The sequence below is a fragment of the Arvicola amphibius genome, chromosome 6 (assembly GCF_903992535.2).
Source record: "Arvicola amphibius chromosome 6, mArvAmp1.2, whole genome shotgun sequence".
Taxonomy (NCBI): Eukaryota; Metazoa; Chordata; class Mammalia; order Rodentia; family Cricetidae; genus Arvicola; species Arvicola amphibius.
Genome location: NC_052052.2, coordinates 138729341 through 138745625, shown reverse-complemented (window position 1 = coordinate 138745625; position 16285 = coordinate 138729341). Strand labels below are relative to the sequence as shown.

The following is a 16285-nucleotide window of genomic DNA, read 5'->3' as shown; positions in this document are numbered from 1 at the left end:
ATTCTTGCTACTAAGTTTTAGGTGATCATGGAAATAGATTTTGCTGACTCTTAAACTAGAATTGGAAAGGACTTTTGATTAGCTAAAGGAGACCTGAAGACCATTTAGAAAGGTATTTTAACCCTGATTAGTGATGTGTTGTTTCTAAGTCCCCTGAAAATGTATCTGCACCTCTCTTTTCATCCCCTCTCAGCTTGGAAGAAAGTATCCTTGGAATGAATTTGTCTCCTACATGTTTCTTCCATACGCCTGCTAGCCAAATTGGTTGAGCTTTATTTCTGCTGTGGATAGGGATGGGACTTCTTTCTTTTGTTTTGTTTTGTTTTTTAACTTGCTTATACTTTCAGTTTATTTAAAGAGAGACTTCTTTAACGCCCCCCACCCCCCGCCGCCAGGACCTGGGTGTTGCAGCTCAGTGGTAGAGCTAATGCAGAATGTCACAGAGCCCAGTACCCAAACCAAACCAATCAAGCAAGCAAAACCAATATCCCTAAAACCTTGGGAAGCAGAGGTAGAATCTCTGAGTTCAAGGCTAGCTAGGGGTCCATAGTGAGATCCTGTCTCAAACAGCTCAATCAACCCTATTTAAAGGAGTTGCAATTTTTATTACATCTTCCCCTAACAGTGAAGGACTTTTAGTGGCTGAACAAACCTCTCTTACCTTTCTTCATGAGTACCTTTTTTTGGTGTGTGTTTGTTTTGCTTTTTGAGACAGTTTTTCTCTGTGCAGCCTTGATGGTCCTGGAACTTGCTCTGTAGGCCAGGCTGGCCTCGAACTCCTGCCCCTGCCTCCTGGAAGCTGGGATTAAAGGCATGTGTTACCACCGTCCAGTTGTTTGTTTTGTTTTTTTTGTTTTCTTGTTTTTGTTTGTTTTTGAGACTACATTTCTGGAGGTGGAGGGGCTGGATTAAAATGTTAAGCAGCGTTTAGAGTGTGGTTAGGGACTGTGCTGGTTTAGTAAAGTGGCAGTTGAAGGCTCTCCTCCACGATCCATGGCTTCACTAGCCCTGGGTAGTTGGCGAGGTTTCCAGTACCAGGCATGACTGCCCTCTTGTTGAGTGAGTCTGAAGTCCAATTTGAGAACTGCCGGTTACCACAGCAGTAACCACTACTGCTCCTTAGGGTTATTGTGCCGCAATGGTCGCTGTTGTGATCATCACACTTAGCTATTTCTATGTTTTAGGTTTGTTTTTTATTTTGTGTGCCTGTTTTATTTTTCCCTGCATGTATGTCTGTTCATCATGTGTGTGCCATTACCCATGGAGGTCAGAGGAGGGTGTAAGATCCTCCAGGACAGGACTTACAGAAGGTTGTGAGCTGCCGTGTGGATGCTGGGGGTTGACTGAACCCTTTCTGTTCAGGACTACTGGTGGCTCCTGGCCAGGGACCCTCATGTCACATAGATGCTCTCCCGGCAGGAGTTTTCTGCTTCCCAAACTCTTTAAAATTCACACCTCTTAGAGTGAGGTAGGAAAGGACAGACCAGAAAGACCCCCTTTAAGCTCAGATTCTGGTGGCTTATTCATCCATCAACAGGAAGAAACATAGCTGGCGTGCTGACATTTGTTACTGAATCATTTCTTTTCAAACCAGGACATGTTCCAGAATGAAGAGGAGACTGCCTTTAGGTAGTTAATGTATCTTCCCTCCCAATATTATTACTTATCACCAAGGGCAACTTAAGTTCACTGATGCTAGGACCTAATGTAGTCTTTCCCAACCAGGTGGTTCCTTGAAACAGCTGTATATAGTTAAAAGGGAAGGCATCTTGTCAGGTGTTTTGCTCAGGTCAGTTGAAGAAAGAGGGTCACTCCAAGTTGTATTCAGGCTCTGTCACAGCAGGAAGGAACCATTTCTATAAAGTGAATCCTGAATAGCCATGCAAAACCATATTTATTGATTGTTACACAAGATTTGTTTTCTGGGTAAACCAAGTTCCTCATACCAAAGCCTCTGATCTAATCTATGTGTTTTGTGAAGGAAAATGTAACACCTCTGCCACTTTAGTCCTTACTGTGCCCTATTTGCAGTACTCAATAATGCAGGATGCTCCTGGTGTGCCAGGGCCGTCTTGTGACCAGAGTCGTGCAAAGGCCGTAGAGCTGCTTCAGAAAAACAGCTCTGTAGACGACAGCAGACAAACACTGTTTTCCACAATGAGTTCTTCAAGCTGTAAGTACTTCTAGAAAATAACTATTTCATTCTAATGTTCACCCTAGAGACAAAGATTCTACTAGATTTCGCTATGGTGTCTAGTGCTGGGGATGCCCCCCAACCCTGAATAAAGTACTTAGCAGGCAAGCAAGAAGACAAGTTCAAATGCACAGCACCTAGGTAAAAAGCTGGGCATGGTGATGCATACCTGTGATTCCAGCATCTAGAGACAGGAGGTGCTCTGGGGCTGGCTGGCCTGTCAGTCCAGCCAAATTGGTGAATTCCAGATTCTATAAGAGACTTCATCTCCAAAAGTAAAGTGGGGAGAGAGGATGGAGAGACAGGTTAGTAGTTTGAAGAACTTGTTCTTGCAGAGGACATGGGTGCAGTTCTCAGCACCCACATAGTGGCCCACAACCATCCATAACTTCAGTTCCAACAGGCATGCATATGGCACACAGACATACATGCAGGTAAAACATGCATACGAATAAAATTAAACACATTTTTAAAAATAAAGTTCAGTGACCAAGGAAGACACACAGTGACCACAGAAGACACCCATGTCAGCTTCTAACCTCCACATACATGCATGTGTACATGTATGAAATGGAAGTGTCCATGTGTGCCACCCCAAAGCCAACACAGTTTTGGTTAATCAACCAAAATGTATGCTTGAGATGCTTCTGGGAGTTACTTTTCTCATTTGGTAAAAGTGTGGTTGATTGCTTCACCGCTCAGCATCCCCTGTGACTTTGGAGGTGCTGGTTTTAGCTTAGCCCTAGGTGGTGTGTGGGGGGAGGGGATGAATAGGAGAATGTGTTCCTGGAGATAAGGTAAATAGGCCACCTGATACACGAATAGGAAGTCTGTCCAGCATGGTGGCCAACATTAAGGAAGAGGAAGCAAGAGGTCTGAGAGTTAGAGATTAGCCTGGGCTATGCAATGAAATCCTGTGTTAAGCAAGACAATGCAAAGAGCTGGATGCCAGGAGTCTCTGCTGTGTGGATCCTGGGCTCTAGGATTCTAACAGTTCCCAGAAGCTCAAAAAGGCCAGAAGCCTTCGTCAGCCTCATGCTCCTTCCTGACATTTCTTCTGTGATCCAGTTCACCCACCTCGCCATTCAGGGAGGTTTAGTGGTTTTGATATTTTTCGGAGCAGATTTTCTATCCCAAGAAGGCGTATGATGTTAAATCTTTGTGTCTATTCTCATTTTCTTTGTAGGAAAGCCCCAGCCCCAGCTGGAAAAGAAGAGGGAGAACTTCTAGCAGGTGATGTGAACCTTGAGCTGCCGTGGTTGACGAAAAAGAAAAAGGTTTTTCCAGATACCTCATCCTCTCAAGTTGCTAGAAACTGAGAGATCTGACTGGAAAATCAAAGTCTAACTTATGGAGGAAAACAGTCTTGAAAACATCGCCATAGCTTCTTCCATTTGCAAAGGTTCAGGTAGGTAACTGTGCTGACATTGACCCTGTTTGGTTGGAGCCTTCAGCTCAACCCTGCTTAAAAATTCTCTTTGGAGATGTGTCCTGTCTGGGGAGACTGGTTTCTATGTGGTCTAATAGGTGCCCCCTCCCCACTCCTACACACCTGACAATAAGTTTCTCTGCAGACACAGTTAGCCAGATCAAGCCACACTGAAGAATGTAAGCAGCAGGTATACTGAGCAAAGCAACTCGCAGGTGGGTTCTCTGGTCCTAGAGATCGAGGCCACAAACGTTGATTGCCCAGGCCAGGGCAGGAAAGTTTTAGAGATTGTAGGCAAGGGTGATGATGTGTCCACCACAAGCTGGGTTTGTCCCCAACTATGGTCAAAAACTGAGCGCTTAGGCAGGGACTGGGGCGGCTAGGGAGGCATCAAGGGAAGAAGTTGCAATAGTCACCGAGAAAGTAGAACTGGGTTTTTTGATGTCTTTCCTTTGTTTGGAGACTCTCTGAGCAGCAGGATTTGGAGAGAGAAAGAAAGAGGGAGAGGGAGAGAGGAGGAAGAGGAACAGGGCTTCCTGGACCATGCAGGGTTGAGCTGGAGGCTCCAACCAAACAGGGTCAATGTCAGCAGAGTCTCCTCCCTGGACCTTTGCAAATGGAAGAAGCTATGACGCTGTTTTCAAGACTGGTTTTCTCCATAAGTTAGACTTTGAGGTTTGTTGAAGTTAGACTTTGAGGTTTGTTGCAGCTTGAGTGTGGCCCCTGAAGTTCAAGTGCTGGAAACCTAACCGCCCGCACCACAGTGTTGAGAGGCAAGACCTTTAAGAGATGAACAGGTCCTGAGGCAGAGCAGTTCACTCCTTGTGGGCATGGATTGTTAATACAGCTGGAACCAGCTGTGCATCCCTTCCCGTTCCTTCCTCTCTGTCCCTTTGCATCCCCTCACTTTTACCACCCACAAGGGGTCAAAGCACCCCTTACTCTTGGGCTTCTAGGATTTAAGTCAATACATTTTGCCCATTGTATGAGTGTCAGCGCAAGTGATTAAGGATTAATGACGCCTCAGTTTTGTGTGTGAGAGCTGAGATGGAGCACGGGACCTTTCCCTCACCCACATTTTATTTATACACATCAGATGAAGGTTCTATGGTGATATGCAAGATAACCATCAGTGTGGCTATAGTAAAGGGCCAGTTCAGGCCCCCTCTCCTCAGCTGCTCAAGGAGCAAGCTGGGGACATCTCCTTGGACACCTGGGAACCCCTCTAGAGTCCAGTCTCTTGCCTACCTTCAAATAGCTCCCTTAATTAAGATATATACTTCCCTGCTCCCATATCCACTCTTTCTCCAATCCCAACTGTCCCATTCCCCCCAAGCTCTCCCCTTCCGCCCCTTCTCACTTCTCTCACCCCATCTCCCCTTACCCCCATTCTGTTCCCACCCCCAAGCTCTCAATTTTTGCCTGGCAATCTTGTCTACTCTCAATATCCAGGAGGATAACTACATTTTTTTCAAAGAGAAAAAGTAGGTGGTAGTTTCTGTAGCTATGGCTTCCTGGTCCTCCCTCTAGGTCATTGATTGCTGGGGACCCAGCAGGTGTCTCTGTAGTGACAGGCTGGACATGCTTTCTAAAATTTTCATTGGGCCCACAGAAAGTTTTTGATTGTGTCATATTTGAGGAAGGGGAGGAAATACTTTGTCACAGAAAAGAGAAAGGGAGATACGGAGAAATGGGGTCCATGTCCTACTGAGCCCGGGCTAGGCAGACCCATCCTTGTCTCTTGTTATCCTAATGAAGGGGAGCAGAAGATTGTGTTCTGGGGGGCTCTGGTAGCCATCATGGAGTTGATGTTTCCCCTTAAAAGACATGAAATATTTGTATTAGTTGTTCTAGATGTTCATCCTTAGATTTACATAGGAACAAAAGGTGCTCCTTTCAGCTCTCAGAGGACTTCTTTTGGATTAAAATGTGAACCTGCTCTTCCTACCTTCATGAGCTATGTGTGGCAGTGTGATCATCAGTCTCAGCACTTGTGAGACAGAAAAATTCCGTGTTTGAGACCAGCCTGGGTTACATAAAAACACTATCTCCAAAAATCAAAACAACACCTCCAAAGATCTACTTTCCCATTACAGACTTCAGGGTTCAAATCCTACCTACTAGTTCTTCTCTCCCAGACAGATTACTGTCTAGTTGCTTTCCTTTCTATAAAGTGGATTGTCATATCTAGCTCAGAAAATATGCAGGTGTGACATTTAAAGAGCTCTGTGTGTCCTAACAGCACCTAGCCCACACTAACCACTCAAGGGGATAGCTAGGTCATAGGTCAAGAGAAGCATAGCTAACTAGAAATCAACACAAAACACCAGCTACCCAATAAGATAAGTTTAAATTTTTAGTAGGCAAACTAAAGAGAAAACCGAAGAGACTGGGAAACTTGAGTGTTCACTGTTTTCTATGTGGCATTCCCAGTGTTCACGGATATAACTGTCTACCTTGGCGCCTGTGAATCTCCCTGCCATGCATTAACTAGGCTTGCTCATCACACTCCTAACCACAGGCTAGAGGAGAGAGAGGGTGTGCTCACACCTAAGTGTGTCATGTCATCCCAATACCTCTTCCCCAACCACAACACATAAACAAAACAAACCCCAGAAACTGCCTTAACTGCACAGGAAAGATGCCTAGAACTGAATTTAAGGAAAAAAAAAATAATTAAGCAAATTCATGAGAAAAGGTAGAAAGATGCAGTAGATGGCGTCTTTGTACGTATTTCTGGTTGGCCTGGAACTCACTCTATAGACCAGGCTGATCTCAAACTTGCAGAGATTCTCCCTGCCTCTACCTCCTGCGTGCTAGGATGAAAGGCATGTGCTGTCTCACCTAGGCTGGAGTTTCCCAGCCCTGGTCACATGGCTTGCCTGGGTGGCTGGAAGTCCCAACCTCAAGTTTCTCAAAAGTTAGCTCAAAAGGCTAAGACTCAGACGGAACAACACCAACCAGCTGATGCAAGGCGATGGCCAAAGGGGGCTGTATTCGTGTGCTAGAGCTGCTGTAATGAGTGCCACAGACCGGGGGGCTTAGACAACGGAAGCTCCTCCCACCAGTGTGCTAGAGCTGCTGTAATGAGTGCCACAGACAGGGGGGGGGGGGGCTTAGACAACGGAAGCTCCTCCCACCAGTGTGCTAGAGCTGCTGTAATGAGTGCCACAGACAGGGGGGGGGGGGGGCTTAGACAACGGAAGCTCCTCCCACCAGCTTTCCAGCCCTGGCTGTACAACTCTAGCCACACAGCTCCCGAGACTGGAGGTTCCAGGCTTCGATTCTTTCTTCTGGGCGTGTAGATGGTATTCCCCTGCGTGCTCTCACCTGATCTCTTCTTGGTGTTGAGAATAAAACAGAGGAAGGCATTAATCCTCTCAGACTGGGATCCTACCCCATGACCCACTCCAACAAACTATCGAAACAGGTGCTAAGACCTCAGTATATACGAAACACAGCATTCAGTCCCTGATAGCCTTTCCGAGGAATATGAACCCGTGGGAGGCAAATTATGGTCCTGGATGCATTTAGACTTGCAAAAAGCACAAAGAAGCACAAAGAACTTCTTGAGTTACATTCGGTGCAAGGAGAAAGAAAATGGATTAGCTTTTTTTTTTTTTTTTTTTTTTTTTTTTTTTTTTTTTTTTTTTTTTTTTTTTTTTTAAAAGTGACTTTGGAGCTCTGGGAGCCTCAGGAAGCCTGACCACTTGGATGGAAAACCCAGGTATAGTTATTTATGGTCATGGTATAATCTTCTTATCACAGGTCCCAGGCTTTTGAAAGAGGAGGCCAGGTTCTCCTCTGCTTTAGAATTCCTTGGTCCATGAAGCTCGTTCACTTTCATCAGGCTGTTTGGTAAGCAGACAGGGACAAGTACAAAGCATCCTCTTGGGTTCTCAGGCCAGCGGCTCTATCTCATCCTTGGCTTTGCCTTTCTCCTAAGTGGAACCCCCCCAAACATCTTTGGACTTCTGTTTTCCACCGTCTCCTCCAACTGTCTAGACTTCTCCTGAGCCCGATGACGCCACTTTTACAGTATGAATGGTTGGTTTCAAGTTTTGGTGGGAGGAAACAATTCATTTCCCCCCAAATACCTTTTGCTATTTTCTGTGTATACTCATTGTGCATGGTATTATGCTATGTAAGGAGTATATATTGTCCACTGAGCATATTTCCCCCAAATAAAAATTTTAGATATAATGTCTACAATACATCCACGGATGCTTTTTTTTTTTGTTAAAGAAAAAAAAAAGGTCTCTAGTTTTCAGCCATTACCAGTATGTGTTATGTGAAACTGTTTTTCTCATGTCTGTGATTGGCTTCTGCAGACCCGGACCTTCCTTTGAATATTGAAGAATCAAACAAGGAGTTCATGGCAGAAAGCGAAGAACTGTCTGACTCCCTCATGAGCTGTCACTGGCAGCCTCTGGACACCATCCTGTCCAACATCCCCAGTGAGCCCCACCCCCACCCCCAGTGTGAAACACGTGTTCACCATGCCCTCCAGCTGACCTGCTAATTGTATCTTGCTTTGGTTTTGAAGGGAAAAAAAAAGCCCAGAAATTTATCAGATTATGAATATATTATTAACTTTTTTCCTAGTACTGGGATTACGCCCAGAGTCATGTGGGTGTTAGGAAAACACTCTACCACTGAGTTATGCCCCCGCCCTCAGAAACTGTATGTAAATATAAATTTCTGGGACTTCAGTGAGACTGACAGGATGGAATACGATGTAAATAAAGATTACCAGCAGGAAGTGTGCTATCTTAAGTCAGTTCCGGAATAATTCGCATGACAGACAAGGCAGAGGTCATGAAATGACATTGGAAGATAGATCTTATAGAGATGGGTTGAGCTCAAGGGATGGCCACCTTCGCCACTGCCTTTTCCTGACTTCCCGCAACAGTAAACTCACGGGGAGAAATCAGATGCACACAGGATATAAAATTTCTCTTGGCATCTAGTCTGGCAAATGTCAATTAGAACTAGATGCTCAGTCTTCACTGGCCCCCAGACTCTGTTTAAGGAAGTTGGTTTAACAGTAAAAGACAAGGGAGAGTCAGTCGGTGGAACAGAAAGATTCCTAAGCACGGACAACATTCATTCACCTCACCCACACAGCCTGATGGGTTTCCTAAGATCAGGGAACTGGGACTTTATTCAAGCCAGTTGTGAAGCTTCAGTGTGCATCATGACTGTGTTTACGAAGTGGGAGTCGGGTGGCTGGAGGGATGATTCAGTGGTTAAGAGCACTGGTTGCCCTTCCAGAGGCCTTGAGTTCAATTCCCAGCATCCACATGACAACTCACAACCACCTGTAACTCCAGTTCCAGGGGATCTGATGCCCTCCTCTGTCCTCTATGGGAACCAGGAATGTATATGGTGCACAGACACACATGCAGGCAAAACACACTCATATAGTAATTACAAAAACTCAAATAGGTTTTATTGTTGTTGTGCTCCGGTTTATTGCTTTGCCTCAGACACTTAAGGGAGACTCCCTGGGCTGAGGTCATGGACTTGAAAGCTAAAAGCACATGCTTAGGAGGGTTGCTCAGACCGCAAGCACGGGGATCTTAAAGGTACTTAGTGTATGCTAACACACACTGCACAGGCCTTAGAAAGACCCACAGGAAGTCTGGTGGGCTGTAGCTGCTGCAAACGAAGGCAGGTGCAGGGCTTCCCTACCCCACCCTGTCTCCATTCGCCCTTTGAGCCCAGACGCTCCTTCCTGTAAGGATGACCTTGAGCATTTTTCCCCACCTCTTGCACCTTAATGTGACTGAAGTCTCCCCAGACATAGCCAACTGCCCCTTAGGGGTGAAACTGTGCCCTCCCCTAAGAAGACTAGAGCAGGACGGTGATTACCGGGCTCCAGGAAGATGTGTTCAGACTGAGTCAGAAAGCTCGCTCTGGGATTTGACAGTAAAATGCAGAAGACACAGACACAAATCAGCAGGGCAAAGATTTGAATTTAGTCAAGTAATTCTTTGTTAGAGAAATGACCACAAATCTATACTGTTTCCATATGTGTTTTAAAGGAACAACCAATTTAACCTCATTTACATCTATCTTGTGTGTAAATGAAAAGGAGGGCTAGGGATATGGCTCAGCCAAGTGCTTGCCTAGCACACATGAAGCAGGGTTTGGTCCTCTTTAAACAGGGTGTGACGGTGCATCCTTTCCTCCCAGCGCTGGAGATAGAGGGGAAAACAAGGCAAACAGTCTCTTTTGGTGGCTGCTCTTTGGGTTGGGTTGAGTTTTTGAGACATGGTCTTGCTATACAGTCCAAGTTGGGCTCAAGGTTGTGATCTTTTTGCCTTGGGTTCCCAAGTGCTTAGAAAATAGAGCTTTTTTAAGATGTGGATAATGAAGCTAGAACAAGAGATACGTTTTTTTCCTCTTGGCTTTTTGAGTCTCACTGTAATATTGAGTTTCCATGGCGGTTCTAAATCCAATCAATTTGACAATGAAAATGGCCCATGGCAAAAATCTAATGGTATGTCTCAGCTTTCCCTCAATGGACTGGAATTCGGGTTTCAGCAGAAGACTCCCTAAATTGACCATGTCTACTGCCCAGCCTCAGCCAATCGTAGGTATCATTTTTGTATGTTTAGACTGCAGTAACCCATGCCCTAAAGGCTGTCCTCTGATCTCCATACAAACACTGTAGTGGAGAGAACACACACACACACACACACACACACACACACACACACACCACGCGTGCGCACACGCACATACACACACATGCGTAAGTAAATGCATGAAAAAAAGTTTGTCTTTTTGATTTTTGTATTCCAGATTGACCTTAAACTCTTAATATTTCTGCCTCAACTTCCTTAGTGCTGGGATTACAGGTTTATGTGTCACCATGCCCAGCTAAAATTTTTGGGTCAGTAAAATATACATAAGGTAAGATTAACTGCTAGCCATTTTAAGATACATTTCAATAGTTTGACACACGTGTTATTGTGTAATTATCACCACCATCCATATCCAGAATTCTTCCTCTCCCCATAATGAAAGTCCACATCCCCTGGATGATAGCTGCTCCTGCTCTCTCTGTCTCAACCCCCATAACCAGAATTCTCAGTGATTCTTTAGTAACGGACTTGCTTATGTTGGACTTCTCATACAAATAGCATCAGACAAGCTGAAGTTTGTCGGCCTTTGTGTCTGATGAATTTTCAGCTGGTATAAATATTTTCAAAGTTCGTCTGTGTTGCAGCATGAGGGAATCTATTTCTCCAAATAGCATTCCATTGAATATACTTACCACAATGTACTTTATTTATTCATGGGTGAGCATTTGGATTGTTTCTAACTGTTGGTAATTATGAATGATGCTGCTGTTAATGCTTAGACATGGTGCCCAAGATGTGCTACTTAAAACCTGAGATGTGTGGGCAAGTAATATACACACATTCCAGGGAGGACCACTCTTGATGTCTGGTAGAAACTTAGTGTGGAGGGAGAAGACATGAACTGTCTTCGGGGACCAGGCAGATGTGTTATAGGCCATGATTTCCCAAACTGTGGTTTATGGAACACATGAGTTCTATAAAGAGATGAACAATTCAAATCACAAACCGTGGTTCTATGCTCAAATTCATCCAAGAGAGGCTGTGTTTTCCTCTCCGTGTTGTTGGATAAAAGGCTCTGACTGACAATGGGCCGTTTCTAAGCATTTCCCAAATGGGCCAGACAGTAGTAGTAGAAGCCCCTTACCTCATACACCTCGCTGGTATTGGAAGGAGTGTTCTAATGCATGCACTGAAGGTGTGTTCTGCAGAGGGAATGGGCTGTTAACTGTGCTGACACTCGACATTAAACTGATGTAGAAATCAGGCCATAGTAGAAACGCCTCTAGCAATGTGGTATGACCACAATGTGGTTGGTTTGTTTGCTTTTTTTTTTTTTTTTTTTTTTTGCTCTTTTGGTGCCCACCACCAAGCTCCCAAATAAACACACAGAAACTTATTCTTTCTAATGATTGCCCGGTCTTAGCTTGGTGTGTTTCTAGTCAGCTTTTCTTAAATTATCCTGTCTAGCTTTTGGCTCTGGGCTTTTATCTTTTTTCAATTTCAGTATATCTTTTTTTTCCTTCTTATTCCCTGTCTGGTTGTGTTACTGAGTGGTGGGCCCCTTGTGTCCTCCTCTCCTTTTCTGATCCCTCTTTTGTGCTCTCTCTCTCTCTCTCTCTCTCTCTCTCTCTCTCTCTCTCTCTCTCTCTCTCTCACACACACACATAGTCTCTTGCTTCTGTTTATTCTCTGCCTGCCAGCCCTGCCTACTTCTCTCTCCTGCTTGGCTATCAGCTGTTCAGCTCTTTATTAGACCAATCAGGTGTTTCAGGGAGGCAAAGTAACACAGCTTCACCTAGTTAAACAAATACAACATAAAAGAATGCAACACATCTTCGCAGCATTAAACAAATGTTCCACAGCATAAACGAATGCAACATATCTTTAACTAATATTCTATAGCACCACAGAGCCCAAGCAGTTTTGTGGTTTCTAATAATTCACTCCACAGCACAAATCCAAAATTGGACGCAAAGAAAGTACCACTTCTCCATTACTGACATGAGAAGCCCTATTCAGAGAAGAAAGTGACCTAGAGACAGGTGTAGACATTTGAATTTCATTGGTTGGAAACCATAAAAGACAACCATAATATAGAATGGCCAACTGTTTTTCCCTTAAGACATTCACTCTCTGTTCCTTTCATTTTACATTTAGATATGACATTTTTTAAAGGTTTTCTTTTTTTCCCAGACAGGGTTTCTCTGTGTAGCCCTGCCTGTCCTGGCACTCGCTCTATAGACCAGGCTGGCCTTGAACTCACAGAGCCCCTGCCTCCCGAGTGCTGGGATTAAAGGCGAGTACCACCACCACCCAAATTTTCTTTCTTTCTTTCTTTCTTTCTTTCTTTCTTTCTTTCTTTCTTTCTTTCTTTCTTTCTTTCTTCTTCTTCTTCTTCTTCTTCTTCTTCTTCTTCTTCTTCTTCTTCTTCTTCTTCTTCTTCTTCTTCTTCTTCTTCTTTTGGTGGGGGGTGTTAAAGGAAGAGTTCTTGTCTGCTGGTGCGCGGGGAAAGAGAAAGTGAAGATTTCTCCACATACTGTTCTTGGAAAGTCCCAGAAAGATGTCAGCAACTTGCTCACATGAGTCCCACGTGGGAGTTTTAGACCGATATGAGCACTAAGAGGAAGCAGTTGCAGTACTCGCCTATATATTCTATTCCCTGTGGAGACAGGGCCTTGCTCCATAGCCCAGGCTAGCCTCTGACTTGGGATCCTTCTGCCTCTACCCACAAGTACTGTTATCTGGACACTATAAATCATTTTTGGAGTCACCTAACGCCAGGCAAATGCTTTGTAAGTAGTCGCCACCCTGTCTGGTTCTGGAACAATGACCAGAAGTCTGAACTGGCTCAGTGGAGACAAAATGGGTTTTTCTGTTGAATGTTTCCTGTCTGTAGCTGGCTGGCTCTCCAGTGTGGGAGCTGCATGCCTACAGCATTGTCAGGCTGGCATTTACTACATTTCCTCTTTTGAGTCCTGGAGATTGTAGTCATGGCCTTGCATACGAAGGGAAAACACTACTGCTAAAATGGATCCCAGCCCTTTGAAATTTTTTTAAAGAGCTCTGAGACAGGATCTTATTAATTTGCCCAGTCTGGTCTTGAACTCCCTGTGTAGCCCGTACAGGCCTTGAACTTGCAATCCTCTTGTCTCAGCCTACAAAATAGCTGGGATTACAAGAGTGTGCCACTAGGCCCAGCTCATTCCATATTTACAGTAATGTTTCAAAGGAACTACTTATCTAAATTTCTAAAACTAGATTAATAATTGAATTAAAACTCATGCATTTCCTCATTCAGTGGAGTTTACTAAAAGTTCGGATGCATCAGGATCCCCTCCACAAAAGGAACCTGAGTGTCTTACCTTTCCACCCCGCAAGGGGTTCGGATTCTGTAGGTCTTAGATGAAGCGCCAGAATTTGCATTTACAACAAGTTCCGGAATCACGTTGAACACCATGGGAACTGCCAAAGAACAGGAAAGGCTCCCTCTGGGAGTCATTCAGTAAGCACATGGCTGAATGTCTGTAGAGGATGAGGGCTGATGAGAGAGAGGAACCCACCTCTCTCTGGGCACTGGGCAGGTGTTAGCATTGCTACGGTGGAATCATTCCTTTTTTTAATATTTATTTATTTATTTATTTATTATGAATACAATATTCTGTCTGTGTGTATGCCTGCAGGCCAGAAGAGGGCACCAGACCCCATTACAGATGGTTGTGAGCCACCATGTGGTTGCTGGGAATTGAACTCAGGACCTTTGGAAGAGCAGGCAATGCTCTTAACCTCTGAACCATCTCTCCAGCCCCAGAATCACTCTTTAAAATCTGTTTAAACCCCTACTAGAAGCGGGCTGGAGAGATGGTTAAGAGAGCCGTGAAGAGCACTGGCTGCTCTTCCAGATGGACCTGGGTTCGATTGCCAGCACCCACGTGGCAGCTCACAACTATCTGTAACTCCCGTTCTAGGGACTCTGACTCTTATGCCAATGCACATAAACAAATAAATAATTAATTAGAAAATCCCTGCTAGCATTACAATAACTTCTATTTTTGTTGCTTCTGATGCTCATTTTTATATATGCATGGTGGAATAGGGAGGGGCACTATGACTTCCTAATTGACGGTTGTGTCTTGCTTCCCTGGCTGCCTTCAGGAAAAGGACTTTCAGTTAATTAGCCAACTTGACTACTCTTGTGCCAATACCAGCTGTTTGGAACATTCCATGGACTCTTAGAGACACTATGCAGCTAGCTCCATTGCTTGCTCTGATTCCTGGAGGAAGAGCAAGCAGTTCTTGGGTGAGGCAGTCCTGGCTATTTTAAACAACGCCAGAAGTTTTGCTGTGGCAACCAGCCTTAGTGAACGCTGAATAACATTGTAACCGTGTGAATAACATTGTAGCCATGCTGTCTACTCCCGCCAGAGAGGAAGCGTTTCACATACTGCTGGGATGGCTTCTGAAAGGATCCTGTAGTGAATGCTGCAACACAAACCTACATTTGCTTGGGAGGTTTGCTGTGATTGGTGTGGCTTCCCGCTCCCTGTTTCTAGTCACAGAACAGCTTCTGTTCATTTAAAGAGTTGGACAAGCCCAGCCATTCAACAGCTGCCCAGGAGGCTGCTGAACAGTCTGAGGAAATGATCAGATGGGAGCAAAGGGGACAGTGGAGGCAGAGAGAGCATGAAGAGCTGAGAGTGAAAAACCAGACAACTGTAAAGAACCGGGTGTGGTGGTACACGCCTTTAATTCCAGGACTGGGGAGCTCTGGTATGGTCTTCCTCTGAGTCTTCAACACTAGTAAACATGGAGATACACCAGAATTTCCTTTTCTGATGCTAGTGACTGAAGTAGAACACATAGCCTTGCACATGCTAACCACAAGCTCTACCACCCTGTTACTTCCCTAGCCAGAGTATTAGGATGTAAATTACTCCTTTTGTTGTGGGATATTTTTATACTGTGTGAAGGTGTATTGCTGTGAATGGTGTAATAAAAAGCTGAACAGTCAATAGCTGGGCAGGAGGTTTAGGTGGGACTTTGGGGCAGAGAGAGCTCTGGGAAGAAGAAAGGAGAGAATGCCAACAAGACATTGAGGGAGTGGGACATATAGAATGAAAGAATGGTAAAAACCCACAGGGAAAAAAGTCAATTAATAGAAATGGGTTGAATTAAGTTATAAGAGCTAGTTAGGAACAAACATAAGCTATAGGCTGAGCTTTCATATAATAAATCTCCATGTCATTATTTGGGAACTGGCTAGTGGAACAGAGAAAGACTCATTACATTCCTTAATATATTTCTTTTCTGCAAAGTCCTTTTTTCAAAGCCAGAGGCTGACCAAATGATTATCTCAAAGCTGGGTAGAGATATCTGGACACTCTCTAATATATCTAGAACTCAAGAAATTATTTGTTTCTTCTCATTCTTATGTGACTTCCTAAACAGCCAGACATGGATACAGTTAACTAGGTTAACTTATTCACGTTAGAAATAACCAGAATGTTTATGAAGTTGGTCAAATAAAAGTAAGCCATAGACATTTCCTACCTTTCTTATAATTGTCAAGAAACACAATGTGGAAAGAGCCCTCTATCAAAATGTGAGTATCAACAATGTAAAAGATGAACATTCACTATTGCACAATTGTGGTCCAGGAACACCTTGGGAGGGAAGAGATGATACAATGGAACTCCTTACTGCCTGTATGATTGTAGAGATGAACAGTTCTTGTTGGGACTGTTGTCAGTCAGTGGACTGGGCAGTTTGCTCTACCCAGATGGAAACTGTGAGCAACCAAGTTTGACGAGTAAGACATACTGATTTCAAGAGGGCCCAAAGAACTGTAGGGCTTGTGGCATCAGGTGTGATGCTGTAGGTGTTATCAACAAACCTACATCTGGATGTTCAAGGCTGTGTGCAGGGTTGCCTCTGCTGGATGCCTCTGAGACCCAGATAGGGACATAGTTTGTCCCTATGAGTGCCAAGAAGCTTGCAGGAAGAGCCATGCAGACTAAGAAACAGATATGTAGATATGTGCTTAGAGAAACTGAGCCCTGGTTCCTGTCACCA

General features: G+C 44.4%; 1 protein-coding gene across 1 annotated transcript; it reads left to right on the top strand.

Annotated features, from left to right (window-relative positions):
• Positions 1-3396: 3396 nt before the first annotated feature.
• Positions 3397-8281, top strand: C6H6orf52 (chromosome 6 C6orf52 homolog). Its single transcript, XM_042055362.1, has 2 exons — positions 3397-3602; positions 7955-8281. Exons 1-2 carry the CDS (start codon positions 3545-3547, stop codon positions 8143-8145), a joined length of 249 nt encoding a protein of 82 aa, XP_041911296.1. The 5' UTR covers positions 3397-3544; the 3' UTR covers positions 8146-8281.
• The last annotated feature ends 8004 nt before the right edge of the window (positions 8282-16285 follow it).

Coding starts and splice junctions, on each gene's coding strand:
- C6H6orf52 (XM_042055362.1), top strand. CDS start 3,545: ATGGAGGAAAACAGTCTTGAAAACATCGCCATAGCTTCTTCCATTTGC. Junction 3,603..7,954: donor TTCCATTTGCAAAGGTTCAG/GTAGGTAACTGT, acceptor TGGCTTCTGCAG/ACCCGGACCTTCCTTTGAAT.